This window comes from Ranitomeya variabilis, chromosome 3 (assembly GCF_051348905.1).
Source record: "Ranitomeya variabilis isolate aRanVar5 chromosome 3, aRanVar5.hap1, whole genome shotgun sequence".
Taxonomy (NCBI): Eukaryota; Metazoa; Chordata; class Amphibia; order Anura; family Dendrobatidae; genus Ranitomeya; species Ranitomeya variabilis.
Genome location: NC_135234.1, coordinates 472,450,215 through 472,463,847, shown reverse-complemented (window position 1 = coordinate 472,463,847; position 13,633 = coordinate 472,450,215). Strand labels below are relative to the sequence as shown.

The 13,633-nt window shown below is 44.6% G+C and overlaps 1 protein-coding gene across 2 annotated transcripts in view; it reads left to right on the top strand.

Moving 5' to 3' along the window:
• The window catches only part of TAB3 (TGF-beta activated kinase 1 (MAP3K7) binding protein 3), a 91,123-nt gene that overhangs the window by 67,663 nt on the left and 9,827 nt on the right, over window positions 1–13,633 (top strand). For both annotated transcript variants that reach the window (XM_077296687.1, XM_077296688.1), the window contains exons 3-4: window positions 2,414–3,803; window positions 11,639–11,799. In XM_077296687.1, the coding sequence (XP_077152802.1) occupies window positions 2,414–3,803; window positions 11,639–11,799 (1,551 nt within the window). The remainder of the gene's footprint in view (window positions 1–2,413; window positions 3,804–11,638; window positions 11,800–13,633) is intronic.

Below are 13,633 nucleotides of genomic sequence, written 5' to 3'. Positions count from 1 at the left end.
GACCCCGGATGTGGACCTAATGGCATCCCACTTCAATGCCAAGGTCTCCAACTTCATGGCCAGAACACACGACCCGCGGTCGCTCGGAGCAGACGCTCTGGTTCAGGACTGGACCCAGTTCCAGCTTCTGTATATTTTTCCACCTCTCCCCCTGATATCCAGAGTGGTGAGGAAGATCAAACAAGTGGGAGTTCCAACCATCCTAATTGCATCGGACTGGCCCAGACGCACATGGTACGCCGACATCGTACAACTCACAGCAGTCGCCCCCTGGCGTCTCCCCAACCGCCACGATCTTCTATCACAAGGCCTGTTCTACCACCAGAACTCAGGGGCTCTCAATTTGACGGCGTGGCCCTTGAGACCTGGGTTCTAACCCAGGCAGGGCTCTCGACGGACGTCATTGGAACCATGATCAGAGCACGGAAACCAGCCTCTGCCAAGATTTATTACCGTACCTGGAAAGCTTTCTTTACCTGGTGCGAATCTCGTGGCCAGATCCCACTCCCTTATTCCCTACCCAAAGTACTTGGTTTTCTCCAATCGGGTCTGGAGGCCAGGCTGTCATTGGGCTCGCTTAAGAGCCAGGTGTCAGCCCTCTCAGTGCTTTTTCAAAGGCGCATTGCTACCAAGCCGCAAGTAAGGACTTTCCTTCAGGGGGTTTCCCGATTGGTTCCCCCCTACAGACGACCACTAGAAACGTGGGACCTCAACCTGGTCCTGACAGCATTGCAGGAACCACCCTTCGAACCCCTTAAGGAGGTCCCGCTCCGACTTCTTTCCCAGAAGGTGGTTTTCCTGGTGGCAATCACCTCGCTACGCAGGGTGTCTGAACTGACAGCACTCTCCTGCAGACGGCCCTTCCTGGCTTTTCACCAGGACAAGGTAGTTCTTCGTACGGTCCCATCCTTCCTTCCGAAGGTTGTGTCCGACTTCCACCTCAGTGAGGAAATTTCACTACCATCCCTTTGTCCGGTTCCGGTTCATAGAGTGGAGAACGCTCTGCATACGCTTGACCTTGTCAGGGCATTGCGTATATACGTGTCTAGGACTGCGTCCTTCCGGAGGTCTGATTCTCTTTTCCTCCTTCCGGAAGGCGGCCACAAGGGTCTGCCAGCTTCCAAAGCTACCCTTGCCAGGTGGATCAAATCCACCATACAATAGGCCTACCGCCTTAAGAATTCTCCTCTTCCAGCCGGTATTACGGCACACTCTACACGGGCGGTAGGGGCCACCTGGGCCATTCGGCACAACAAGTGTGTAAGGCGGCCACTTAGACTAGCTTACACACATTTACTAAACACTACAGGGTTCATACCCAGTCCTCAGCGGACGCGAGCCTGGGTAGATGTGTCCTGCAGGCGGCGGTGCCCTAAGTATAGGGGCCTGTCTGCACAATATTCGTCCATTGCTTCCCACCCAGGGACTGCTTTAGGACGTCCCATGGTCCTGTGTCCCCCAATGAGGCGACAGAGTAAAGGAGATTTTTGTGTACTCACCGTAAAATCTCTTTCTCTTAGCCTCTAATTGGGGGACACAGCTCCCACCCTGTTGCCCTTTCCGGGCCGTTGTAACTGTTGAGTTCTCATATTGTTTTCTTGAGCTCGTACATAGTTGCCTTCTTACAGGCATAATTATGTTATTCATGTTACATAGTTGCCTTCTTACAGGCATAATTATGTTATTCATGTTATGTTCCTCCTACTGCTTTTGCACAAAACTGGAGAAGGCTGATGCCGTCCAGGGGTGTATACTGCACAGGAGGAGCCACAGTTAATCTTTTTCAGATTATGCATAGTGTCGCCTCCTAGTGGACAGCAGCATAACACCCATGGTCCTGTGTCCCCCAATTAGAGGCTAAGAGAAAGAGATTTTACGGTGAGTACACAAAAATCTCCTTTTTTAACATATTTTCTATGGCAGTAGTGCAGTTCCTATTTCTTATGTTCGGTGTTTGCATATTATTGCATTTCAGAGTGCAGCTGTATTTTCTTGGTTACATTAAATAGTTGGTGACGGCTTGCATGTGTTCACTCTTGTCTTATTCTGTTTGGAGGTGCTGGTTGTTTTTTTTTTTTATATTTGCCATAGTGGGAATAACCCTTTAACATGCCCTTATGTAGTTTGATAACTGTACCTGTTAAAATGTAAAAATAAAAGAAAAAAAAATTACATGTCTGGTTTAAAAAGACCTTCTTTGCCTACCGAGAAATACTAGCCTGTTTGAATATTCTTGCATTCTGTACGAATTGTTTCAATATCTACATTTTGATAAAATGATTAGAAGTCCATTTGTGTGCAGTAATGAATGTATTTCAACATTGTCTACTGAAAGCGTGTGCTGAAAGCGTGTGCTGAATTTGGCTTCAGCCATTTCTAATTCTGATTTATTTTTTTCTCTATCAAATTAAAGAACAATGGTAACATTGAAGCTTGCTGCAGAGCTCTGAGTAAAGAAAGCTGCAAATACCTTTATATGGAGGGTCACAACCCTGAGGACTGTAGAACGAATGGCAATCTTTTGCACATCAATCTTGGTATCCATTCAGGCAGCAATTTCCAGGGAGGAGATGGAACACCAATGAATGGAAGACCTCTGGTTCATAGTTCAAGTGATGGGCACATTGACCCACAGCGCTCTTCTGGCAAGTTTATCTGTTTGGTGGAGCCCCATTCGGCGCCAGCAATTGTGGCACAAAATTTTAATCCGTTTTTCTTGAATGACCAGAGTCGAAACTCACCGACTCCACCCCCTCTTCAGCAGCAAGGTGTAAATTCATCAGCTATGCAACCGTCGCTGCCAACATACATGCACTTACCTCGCTACAGTCCAAATCCTATTACCGTAACAGTGTCACAAAATATACCTGCAGCTCATAACGTGCCAAGAGCTTTACAAATTGTTCCTCAAGTTCAGAGCAATCCTTATGGGACTCCGAATTCTATATACATAAGGCAGTCGACACAAAATTCTCCAGGCAGGCAGACCCCACAGAACTCTCCTTGGGCACAATCTCCTTCCGTTCCTATGCCTAACTATAGTCCATGTCCTCTTCCTTTGTATTCTCAAGGTTATCAACCTACACAGTATTCTCCAAAGCAGTCACCAATTCCACAGCCTTCTTTCTGTTCCCCTCCCACATCTCAGTGCACGTCTCCTTATGGCTCTCCCCAGCATCAAGTGCAGCCCAATGCATTGGGCCACCAGACATCACATGTGTTTTTGCCTCCTAGTCCATCAGCATCACCTCATTCTTTTCAGCAAGCTCCACCTCCATATCCAAAGCAACCTAGCTTATCCTATCTTCCCTATGGATCTGGCATAAATAAGTCTCCCATGAACAAGATAGAAATCACAGTGGAGTCACCACAAAGACCTGGAACCGCAATGAATAGAAGTCCTTCACCAATAAATAATCAGTCTTCCCAGAGGAGTCATCACTCTGCATATGCCTCAAATGCACGGTCAGGGTCCCCATCAAGAGCTTTGCCTGGCCAGCCAAAGACTCCTTATGGTGTTAACCCATTGTATATTACATACACACAACCACCAGCCACCTCTGGCTCTCCAACCCCTTCACAACGTGTACTGATGTCCCCATCTAACCCAGCTTTTTTAAAAATTACTGTTGCACGGGCTCCTACGGAAAATCTTTTAAACATTGTGGACCAAGAGCATCATCCAGGAGCTCCAGAACCAATACAACCCATTTCATTAATGCCAATACCTGGTATCGAAAAAGGTATTCCGAAATACCACAGAAGTTCAAGTTCGGGCTCGGATGATTACGCCTATACACAAGGTAATTTTTTCTTTCCGTTTTAGTAAGTAAGTAATAGTTATTATAAATTCACTTAGGTTTTGTTAAAGAGAACCATGAGCTGCATGAATCGGAGCCTTGCTGCACAATTACATTCAGGTGTATTTTACTCTGAAATGCTGTATCGCTTTGGACTATAGGGAAAGACTAAGGGAAGAGTCAGACTGCCGTATAACTCTGACGAGGATTGCCACACAATGCTCAAACTCCCGACATGAGCATGACAGCATGCATTTCTATGCAGCGGTCACATTCGGGCTGTCAGGAGAGCAGGCGGCCAGTCTGAACATTGCGTTGCGATCCCTGTCCATGTTATACGGCCATCTAACGCTTCCCTAAGTCTGATGTGGCCCTTGGCTGTCTTCTCCCTTTAAGACTAATGCTCAACATTTTAGACCTTAACTTAAGGGTCATATGACATTTTACTCAAGAAGGGCAAAAATGCATTTGTGTAAGACAGCAGGTGTCATATTGAAGTGCTTGTCCACTACTACCCAACTCCTGCTTTATCACATCACTGCCTCATAGAAAATTAAAGCGGTCAATAGTTGCCTGCTATTTGTGTTTTAGACTGTACATGTGATGTTGTCTGCAACAGTCGTGACACAACAATCAGTGCCTGCTGATTAGCTGCAGACTTTACTGTTCCCATAGACTGAATATACACTCTGATAGCTTAGTGAAAAGATGCAGCCATTTGAGACCGCTGCCCTAAAGGGATCCTATTGCCTCGAGAAACACTATTCCAGATATAGGGTTAATCTTCAGTTTAATCACTGCTTACTAGAGCAGCAGCTACAGGGAAAAATAGCGTTATTCTCACAGTAGCCACTCTCTTCCCTTCATTGGGAGGGATTAAGGCCGCTGCTCTCTATTCAGTGAGTGCACTTGTAATGGCTCCTCGACACTCTGGCAGCCAGCTCTAAACACACTACACACCCTCTGTAGAGCAGGCTGTCAGTCAGTGTGATTCCAACACGCTCACCGAATAGTGACTGCCACCGCCCCTGATGACTGCCAGGAGAGTACAGTATAATTTACCGCTGCTCCAGTAACCCGGCTACACGATTTACCTGCAGAGTAACCCTGTATCTACGGTAAATCACTTTTCTTGAGGTGACCAGTTCCCTTTTAAAGGGATTCTGAACAGTCAGTCTGTGCTGACAAGGTACAGGCGCTTGATGCAACATGGCAGGGCCAGTCATTTATGTGCACCTTCTCATCTGGTTGTTTTTCCTCTACTCTGATATCTCTGGCTTCATAGTCAGAAAAGGGCATAGATGGAAACCAAGCAGGTGGGAACGTGCACTTATAGGGACTCTGTCCGCAACAGAATGACTGTTCAAACAAAGTACCCCCTAGAGGCCCAGCAGTGTGGCCAGTCATTTCCCCTGAATCTGCACCCCACCCCCTTCTCTTTATGAAGGGTGGAGATGTATGGAAACAAGTAGATGACAAGGTGTATATTTTGCACCGAGCGCAGCCCCATTTTAAAGGCTGAATAACAGCATCGGCTCTGGCTGTAATGTCAGTGGTGGGAAGTGTGCCCTGATTGTGTTGCTAGCGAGTCAGAAGTGTGCACTGTGTCTAATCCTTAATCCATGTGGGATTATGCTTCTAATGCCAGAATGCACATGCTGAACAATAAATATGAATTGCATATGCATGGCGGTGCTACTGTCTCTGGGCTTAGAAGGTATGTGTAAGTACAGTCTTCGCTGCTTATGGGAATAAGGTGTGCTAAACAATGTTATATACCTCTGTATACCTTGTAATGTTAAACTGAAGCCTCACAGACATGCATAATGGTACTAATCTACTTGTCACATTAATATTGGGCTCATATGTCATGTATTTCTTTCCCAATTGTCATCAGTTTTCAGCTAAACAAATAGTCACAAAAATGCATTTTTCTTTGAATGTAAAGGTTGAATTAGTGTTTAGTCGCCAGAGGGTATCTCCTAGTGAGCAGCGGTACATGCATGTAGAGGACCGAAGACTACTGTGCATTTGTAGTATTGGCAGGGAAAGTTAGTGACCATGGAGAGGCCTGTAATGGCCAGCTGTGAAGGCACACGCCTCGGGCTGAGATTTGTTGACTTTTAGCATGTGTTCACACTTTGCATTTTTTGCAGCACTTTTTAATGCAAATTTTCTGCTGCGTTTTAGGCCATGTGCACACGTTCAGTATTTTTCGCTATAAAAACGCGAAAAAAAACGCGAAAAAAAGGCTAACATATGCCTCCCATCAGGGCCGGACTGGGACTAAAATTCAGCCCTGGCATTTGAAGTTACACAGGCCCACTTGTCACATGGTGACTGTATAATATCTTTGTACACTTGTAGGCACGGCCGGTTTTAGGCAAAGTGGGGCCCTACGCCTAGGCAAAGTTTAAAATGGGGCTCTAAATGCTAACATATTGCACATCACACAAAAGCATTTCGGTTGTATTTACAAGCGCTGAGTTCAGGCCACTAAATGAGTTTGATCAACAATACTGAAGTTGTTCACTTGTTTCCCGGCCTCCTTCCATCAGCTGAGGAATAATGATGGGACAGAACAATCACTAATAGATCATTAACAGATCACCATACAGTATCATGTTATCAGCAGCACATCTACAGTTTACACCAGCGATGTGCTGCTGAGAACAAAGATATTTGTTCCAGCAAAAACAATCTGAATATGCAGCATTTTGCTTGTTTAGTAAAATACACCCCATAGTCCTCCCTATATTATAATGTGCACCACAGTCCTCCATATAGTATAATACACTACCTATAGTCCTCTATTTATTAAAATACACTTCTCAGTCCTCCATATAGCATAATACACTCTTCATAGTCCTCCATATAGCATAATACACTCCTCATAGTGCTCCATATAGTATAATGCACCGCCATAGTCATCCATGTAGTACAATTCACTTCCCATAGTATAATGCACCCCTTAGTTCTTCATATAGTATAACGTATTCCCCATAATCCTCGATACAGTATAATGCAGCCCACATATAGTATAATGCAGCCACCACCCTACAGAATATAATGCACCCACCCCAGACTATAATGCAGCCACCCCAGAGTATAATGCAGCCACCCCATAGAATATAATACAGCCCACCTCCCCATAATATATAATGTAGCCCCCATAGAATATAATGCAGCCCCCCATAGTATAACACAGCCTCCCCCATAGAATATAATATACCCCCACAATAGTATATATAGCAGCCACATAGTATATAACACGGCCTCCCCATAGAATATAATATACCCCCATAGTATATAGCACAACCCGCATTGCAGATTACACAGCCCATGTAGCAGTATACAGCACAGCCCACATAGTAGTATACAGCACTGCCCACATGATAGTATACAGCACAGCCCACATAGTAGTATACAGCACTGCCCACATAGTAGTATACAGCAGAGCCCACATAGTAGTATCCACACTGCCCACATAGTAGTATACAGCAGAGCCCACATAGTAGTGTATAGCACAGCCCACACAGTAGTATACAGCAGAGCCCACACAGTAGTATATAGCACAGCCCATATAGCCGTATACAGCACAGCCCACATAGTAGTATACAGCAGAGCCCACACAGTAGTATACAGCACTGCCCACATAGTATTATACAGCACTGCCCACATAGTAGTATACAGCACAGCCCACATAGTAGTATACAGCATAGGCCAAATGCGCACACCCGCAGTGTCAGAGGCAGAGCGGGGAATGATGGGAGAGGGAGCATCAGGTGGTCTCTCTCCTCCATCATTGCATTCAACTGTACCAGCATCATAGACGCCGGTATAGTTGAATGCGCCAGCGGCGGCGCTGGGGGGAGGGTGAGTCGGCATGCAGCGGCCCACTACTGGCACCGGCCCTTCTGGCATTTGCCAGAACTGCCCGATGGCCAGTCCGGCCCTGCCTCCCATTATTTTCAGGATATTCCGCATTTTTTGTGCAAATGTTGCATTTCTTTCCACGAAAAAATCGCATTGCGGGAAAAAAAGCAACATGTTCATTAAATTTGCGGAATTGCGGGGATTCCGCACACCTAGGAGTGCATTGATCTTACTTCCCGCACGGGGCTGTGCACACCATGCGGGAAGTAAGCAGATTATGTGCGGTTGGTACCCAGGGTGGAGGAGAGGAGACTCTCCTCCACGGACTGGGCACCATATAATTGGTCAAAAAAAAAGAATTAAAATAAAAAATAGTCATATACTCACCTTCGATGGCCCCCGGAGTGTTCCCGCCTCTCAGCGCTGCATGCTCTCTCTTCCGTTCCTATAGATGCTCTGTGTGAAGGACCTGCGATGACGTCGCTGTCTTGTGATTGGTCGCATGACCGCTCATGTGACCGCGACGTCATCGAAGGTCCTGCACACACCATCTATAGGAACGGACGCCGCTGAGGAGATCGGCTGTCTGCAGAGGGTGAGTATAACCATTTTTTAATTATTTTTAACATGATATCTCTTTACTATTGATGCTGCATAAGCAGCATCTATAGTAAAAAGTTGGTCACACTTGTCAAACACTATGTTTGACAAGTGTGACCAACCTGTCAGTCAGTTTTCCAAGCGATGCTACAGATCGCTTGGAAAACTTTAGCATTCTGCAAGCTACGGTAATTACGCTTGCAAAATGCTAAAAAAAAAGCGAAAAAAACCGGGAAAAAAACGCAAAAAAAAATGCGGATTTCTTGCAAAAAGTTTCCGGTTTTCTTCAGAAAATTTCTGCAAGAAATCCTGACGTGTGCACATACCCTCACAGTTCCAGCAAAGTCTGAGATTACAGAACTCTCATGCGCACACGTGTTTTTTTTTTTTGTTTTTTTCCCTGACTTGTTTTGTCAAAGAGCTGTGTATTTGCAAAATGCAGCATGTTGCTTCTTTCAGCGTTTTTCACCCCTTGCAAGCAATGGGTAGTACAAAAAACACTCCAAAACCTGATGAGGCTAGATCAGATAATTTTTTGTGCACTAAACTTTACCAGCACAAGAGACAAATGTACCCTGACGCTGCAATAAAAACGCAGCACCCAGCAAAACCTGCTTTTTTTTAGCATAGCTTCTTTACTGCCATATAGAGTAGGTTTTGCCTGCGGGAAAAAATGCATCAAAAATGTAACGTGTGAACATTGCATTTAAGTGTAGATTAAGGCTGTTGTTTTGGTACCAGCAGCACAGACTCTTTAAGAACGCACAGTGACCACTCGATTTAAAGTGGTTGTCCAAGATGAACCTTTATAGCTGTCTAGAAATTCTCAATTTATTAAAATTGTATTTTAATTTTTTATCCATTTTAGTGATTTATTATATGCAGTACCCCTTGGTTCTCTCCTGTTCAGTAATATATAGAGTGCACACAGAATTGAGAGATGAATGCACACTTGTATGGGATTTACAGAGGCGACAGTGCACTCTGTGGGTGTGCCATAAATATCTGCCGAACCTTAGGAAAATATAACTTAAGGGGAATTTCTGGTGTCAAACTACATTAGAGACCCTGGAGAATCCTGACCATGTAATATGCATGCTGTTAGGATTCCAGGCTGTGTTCCTGCTCGAGTTGCAGTCACATGTCCCAAGTATGCGATTTGCATGTTGGCGACAATGTGCCGATTGGTTTCTCCTCATCTTGAACATTGGGAGAAGTAGGGAAAAGTCGCTGATCGATACCTATGGAAATGACATATTTGTGGTCGCATGATGACAGCTTGAGCAGACAACAGAAGTGATGTCCTGAATGTGACTATTGCACACTATCCATAGAGGCACTGCAGACATCTAGTTGTAGCCCAGAAAACACCTTTAACTTTTAATAGGCACTGCAAAAACACACCTTCCAATTTGTTCACCTATATTACATATCACGTCTATACTGGCAGTATGAACAAAGCATCAATTTAAAGTCTTGTTGGAATATTAGTGTTCTAAAAAGGGCTGTACGCCGGTTCTGTTCACTCCTAGAGACTTACAAAATACTAGAAGTTCATGCAATATACAGTACAGACCAAAAGTTTGGACACACCTTCTTATTTAAAGATTTTTCTGTATTTTCATGACTATGAAAATTGTACATTCACCCTGAAGGCATCAAAACTATGAATTAACACATGTGGAATTATATACTTAACAAAAAAGTGTGAAAAAATTGAAAATATGTCTTATATTCTAGGTTCTTCAAAGTAGCCACCTTTTGCTTTGATGACTGCTTTGCACACTCTTGGCATTCTCTTGAGGAGCTTCAAGAAGTAGTCACCGGAAATAGTTTTCACTTCACAGGTGTGCCCTGTCAGGTCTAATAAGTGGGATTTCTTGCCTTATAAATGGGGTTGGGACCATCAGTTGTGTTGAGCAGAAGTTTGGTGGATACACAGCTGATAGTCCTACTGAATAGACTGTTAGAATTTGTATTATGGCAAGAAAAAAGCAGCTAAGAAAAACGAGTGGCCATCATTACTTTAAGAAATGAAGGTCAGTCAGTCCGAAAAATTGGGAAAACTTTGAAAGTGTCCACAAGTGCAGTTGCAAAAACCATCAAGCGCTACAAAGAAACTGGCTCACATGAGGACCTCCCCAGGAAAGGAAGACCAAGAGTCACCTCTGCTTCTGAGGATGAGTTTATCCGAGTCACCAGCCTCAGAAATCGCAGGTTAACAGCAGCTCAGATTAGAGACCAGGTCAATGCCACACAGAGTTCTAGCAGCAGACACATCTCTACAACTGTTAAGAGGAGACTGTGCAGCAGGCCTTCATGGTAAAATAGCTGCTAGGAAACCACTGCTAAGGACAGGCAACAAGCCGAAGAGACTTGTTTGGGCTAAAGAACACAAGGAATAGACATTAGACCAGTGGAAATCTGTGCTTTGGTCTGATGAGTCCAAATTTGAGATGTTTGGTTCCAACCACCGTGGCTGTGTGCGACGCAGAAAAGGTGAACGGATGCCTCTACATGCCTGGTTTCCATCGTGAAGCATGGAGGAGGAGGTGTGATGGTGTGGGGGTGCTTTGCTGGTGACACTGTTGGGGATTTATTCAAAATTGAAGGCATACTGAACCAGCATGGCTACCACAGCATCTTGCAGCGGCATGTTATTCCATACGGTTTGCGTTTAGTTGGACCATTATTTATTTTTCAACAGGACAATGACCCCAAACACACCTCCAGGCTGTCTAAGGGCTATTTGACCAAGAAGGAGAGTGATGGGGTGCTTTGCCAGTCACCAACCAAACCTGAACCCAATCGAGATGGTTTGGAGTGAGCTGGACCGCAGAGTGAAGGCAAAAGGGCCAACAAGTGCTAAGCATCTCTGGGAACTCCTTCAAGATTGTTGGAAAACCATTCCCGGTGACTACCTCTTGAAGCTCATCAAGAGAATACCAAGAGTGTGCAAAGCAGTCATCAAACCAAAAGGTGGTTACTTTGAAGAACCTAGAATATAAGACATATTTTCAGTTGTTTCACACTTTTTAAGTGTATAATTCCACATGTGTTAATTCATAGTTTTGATGCCTTCAGTGTGAATTTGCAATTTTCATAGTCATGAAAGTACAGAAAAATCTTTAAATGAGAAGGTGTGTCCAAACTTTTGGTCTGTACTGTACATAAAATTCTGCATCAAGGAATGCAGCTCTCAGGCATTGGTAATTCACATTCTAGCATGCTGCCAAAATCAGGTTTTTCAATTTACTGTCAGGTGGAGAGCCCAGAGTAGTACTAGAAGGTTTGACAGTGTGAGGCTGACTATTGACTCCTGAAAAACCTGGAATAACACAATCTGGTGTTCTTATACATAGCCTTATTGTTGCACCAGCGTGCAAGAATGGAAAGACTTGCAAAGGAACTAAAACTTGAAAAAGACAACCTGGAGATGTTGAAGGCCGAAGTGAATGGAATGGAGCACGATCTGATGCAAAGACGCCTGAGGAGAGTGAGCTGTACCACAGCAATCCCAACAGTAAGCTGTCTGCCATGCTTCCATCACATAAGCCTCTCTAAAATGGTTCTTCTAGATACATTGCATAGCAGATTCTACTTGAAGTCATTTGTATGGGATAGACACTGGCCACATTGTGGGCTGCTCACATCTGTGCACTAGGAGCACAGTGGCCTTCTCTGCCTCCTAGGCCCGTGTAGCCATTTCAAGGGTCACTGCTGTAGAATCACACGTGATCCTACAGCGGTGACTCCATACTGGAGAAGACTGAGGAGACAGGACACGGTTTCCTACTGCATAGGTACACAGTAGCCCAAAGCACTGACCTTGGCTGGTCCATGATGACATTCAGGGAGTACAATCTCCTAAGTTATTTCAAAGAACTATGATTGTGCACACTCTTTCACCATAATTTTTCTTTAGATTTGGAGGAATGTCACAATTTTGATATTTTGGCGTACATATCACTGACATATTAACATTTTATTTCTGAGGAAAAATGGAAAAGAATCAAGAGTTCCACAATTGTTTTTTTTTTTTTATTTTCATAGTTAATTTGCTATTTTTGGCTGTGCACCCACTGAGCTTTTGGTGAGTTTTTGACGCTGCGTGCTTACAGTTCCAGCAAAGTGAATAGGATTAAACCTGTGATGCATGTTTCAAATCCGCAACATGTCAATTTCTTTTGCGGGTACCCGGAGTATAATGTGCTGATTTTTCCCATTGACTTGTATTAGATGCAGAAAATCTACAGGTAAAAAAAAGTACATGCATTTTTAGCTATTTTCGTCATCAAAAATGCATGTAATCTGCATATAACTATATCCATAAAGTTCTGTCAAAGCCGATAAAGTATCGAAAACAAAACCGCTTTGTTTAAAAAATGACCTACCAAGCAAAGGAAAAAAAGCAGTGATAAAAACGCATGTAAAATAAAAACGCACTAAAAACACAATGAAAACCTGCAAGTAACCAAATGGTAACCTGTCAGCAGGATAGTGTTACTAAACTACAGACAATGTCAGGTTGGCGCCGTTATACTGAATAAAATGATACCTTGGTGATGAAATCCGTCGTATGGTTGTTTCTTAATCTTTATTTTCAGTTTTGTGTTAATGAGATTCTCTTGCCCGAAGGTGGGGTATGTAGTGCTCTGATTATATATTCAGAATGCAGACTGCTGACAGGTGACTGATCCCTCACTGACCTGCCCCCTAGTTTACATAATGAATACCGTATATACTTGAGTATAAGCCGAGATTTTCAGCCCATTTTTTTGGGCTGAAAGTCCCCCTCGGCTTATACTCGAGTCATACCCAGGCGTCGGCAGGGGAGGGGGAGCGGGGGCTGTGTAATAATACCTACTCCTGGCGCGATCCCTGCAGGTCCCTGCTTCCTGGTGCCCCAGCTTCTTCCTGTACTGAGCGGTCACATGGTACCGCTCATTAAAGTAATGAATATGCGGCTCCACCTTTCATAGGGGTGGAGCCGCATATTCATTATTGTAATGAGCGGTAACGGTGACCGCTCAGTACAGCAAGAAGCTGCGGCGCTGGGAAGCAGGGACCGCGCCAGGAGCAGGTGAGTATAACGGGGAGGGGAGCGCTGCGCTGCACGATATTCACCTGCTCCTCTTTCCGGGCGCCGTTCCGTCTTTAGCATCTTCTGCAGTGACGCTCAGGTCAGAGGGAGCGGTGACGTGGTTAGTGCGCGCCCTCTGCCTGAACATCAGTGCTGAAGATGCAGCAGCGCCGGAACGAAGTCAGGTGAATATTGGAAGTGCCAGGGGACTGAGCGACGTAGAGGTGAGTATGTGATTTATTTTTTTTTATTGCAGAAACAGCAAATGGGGCAA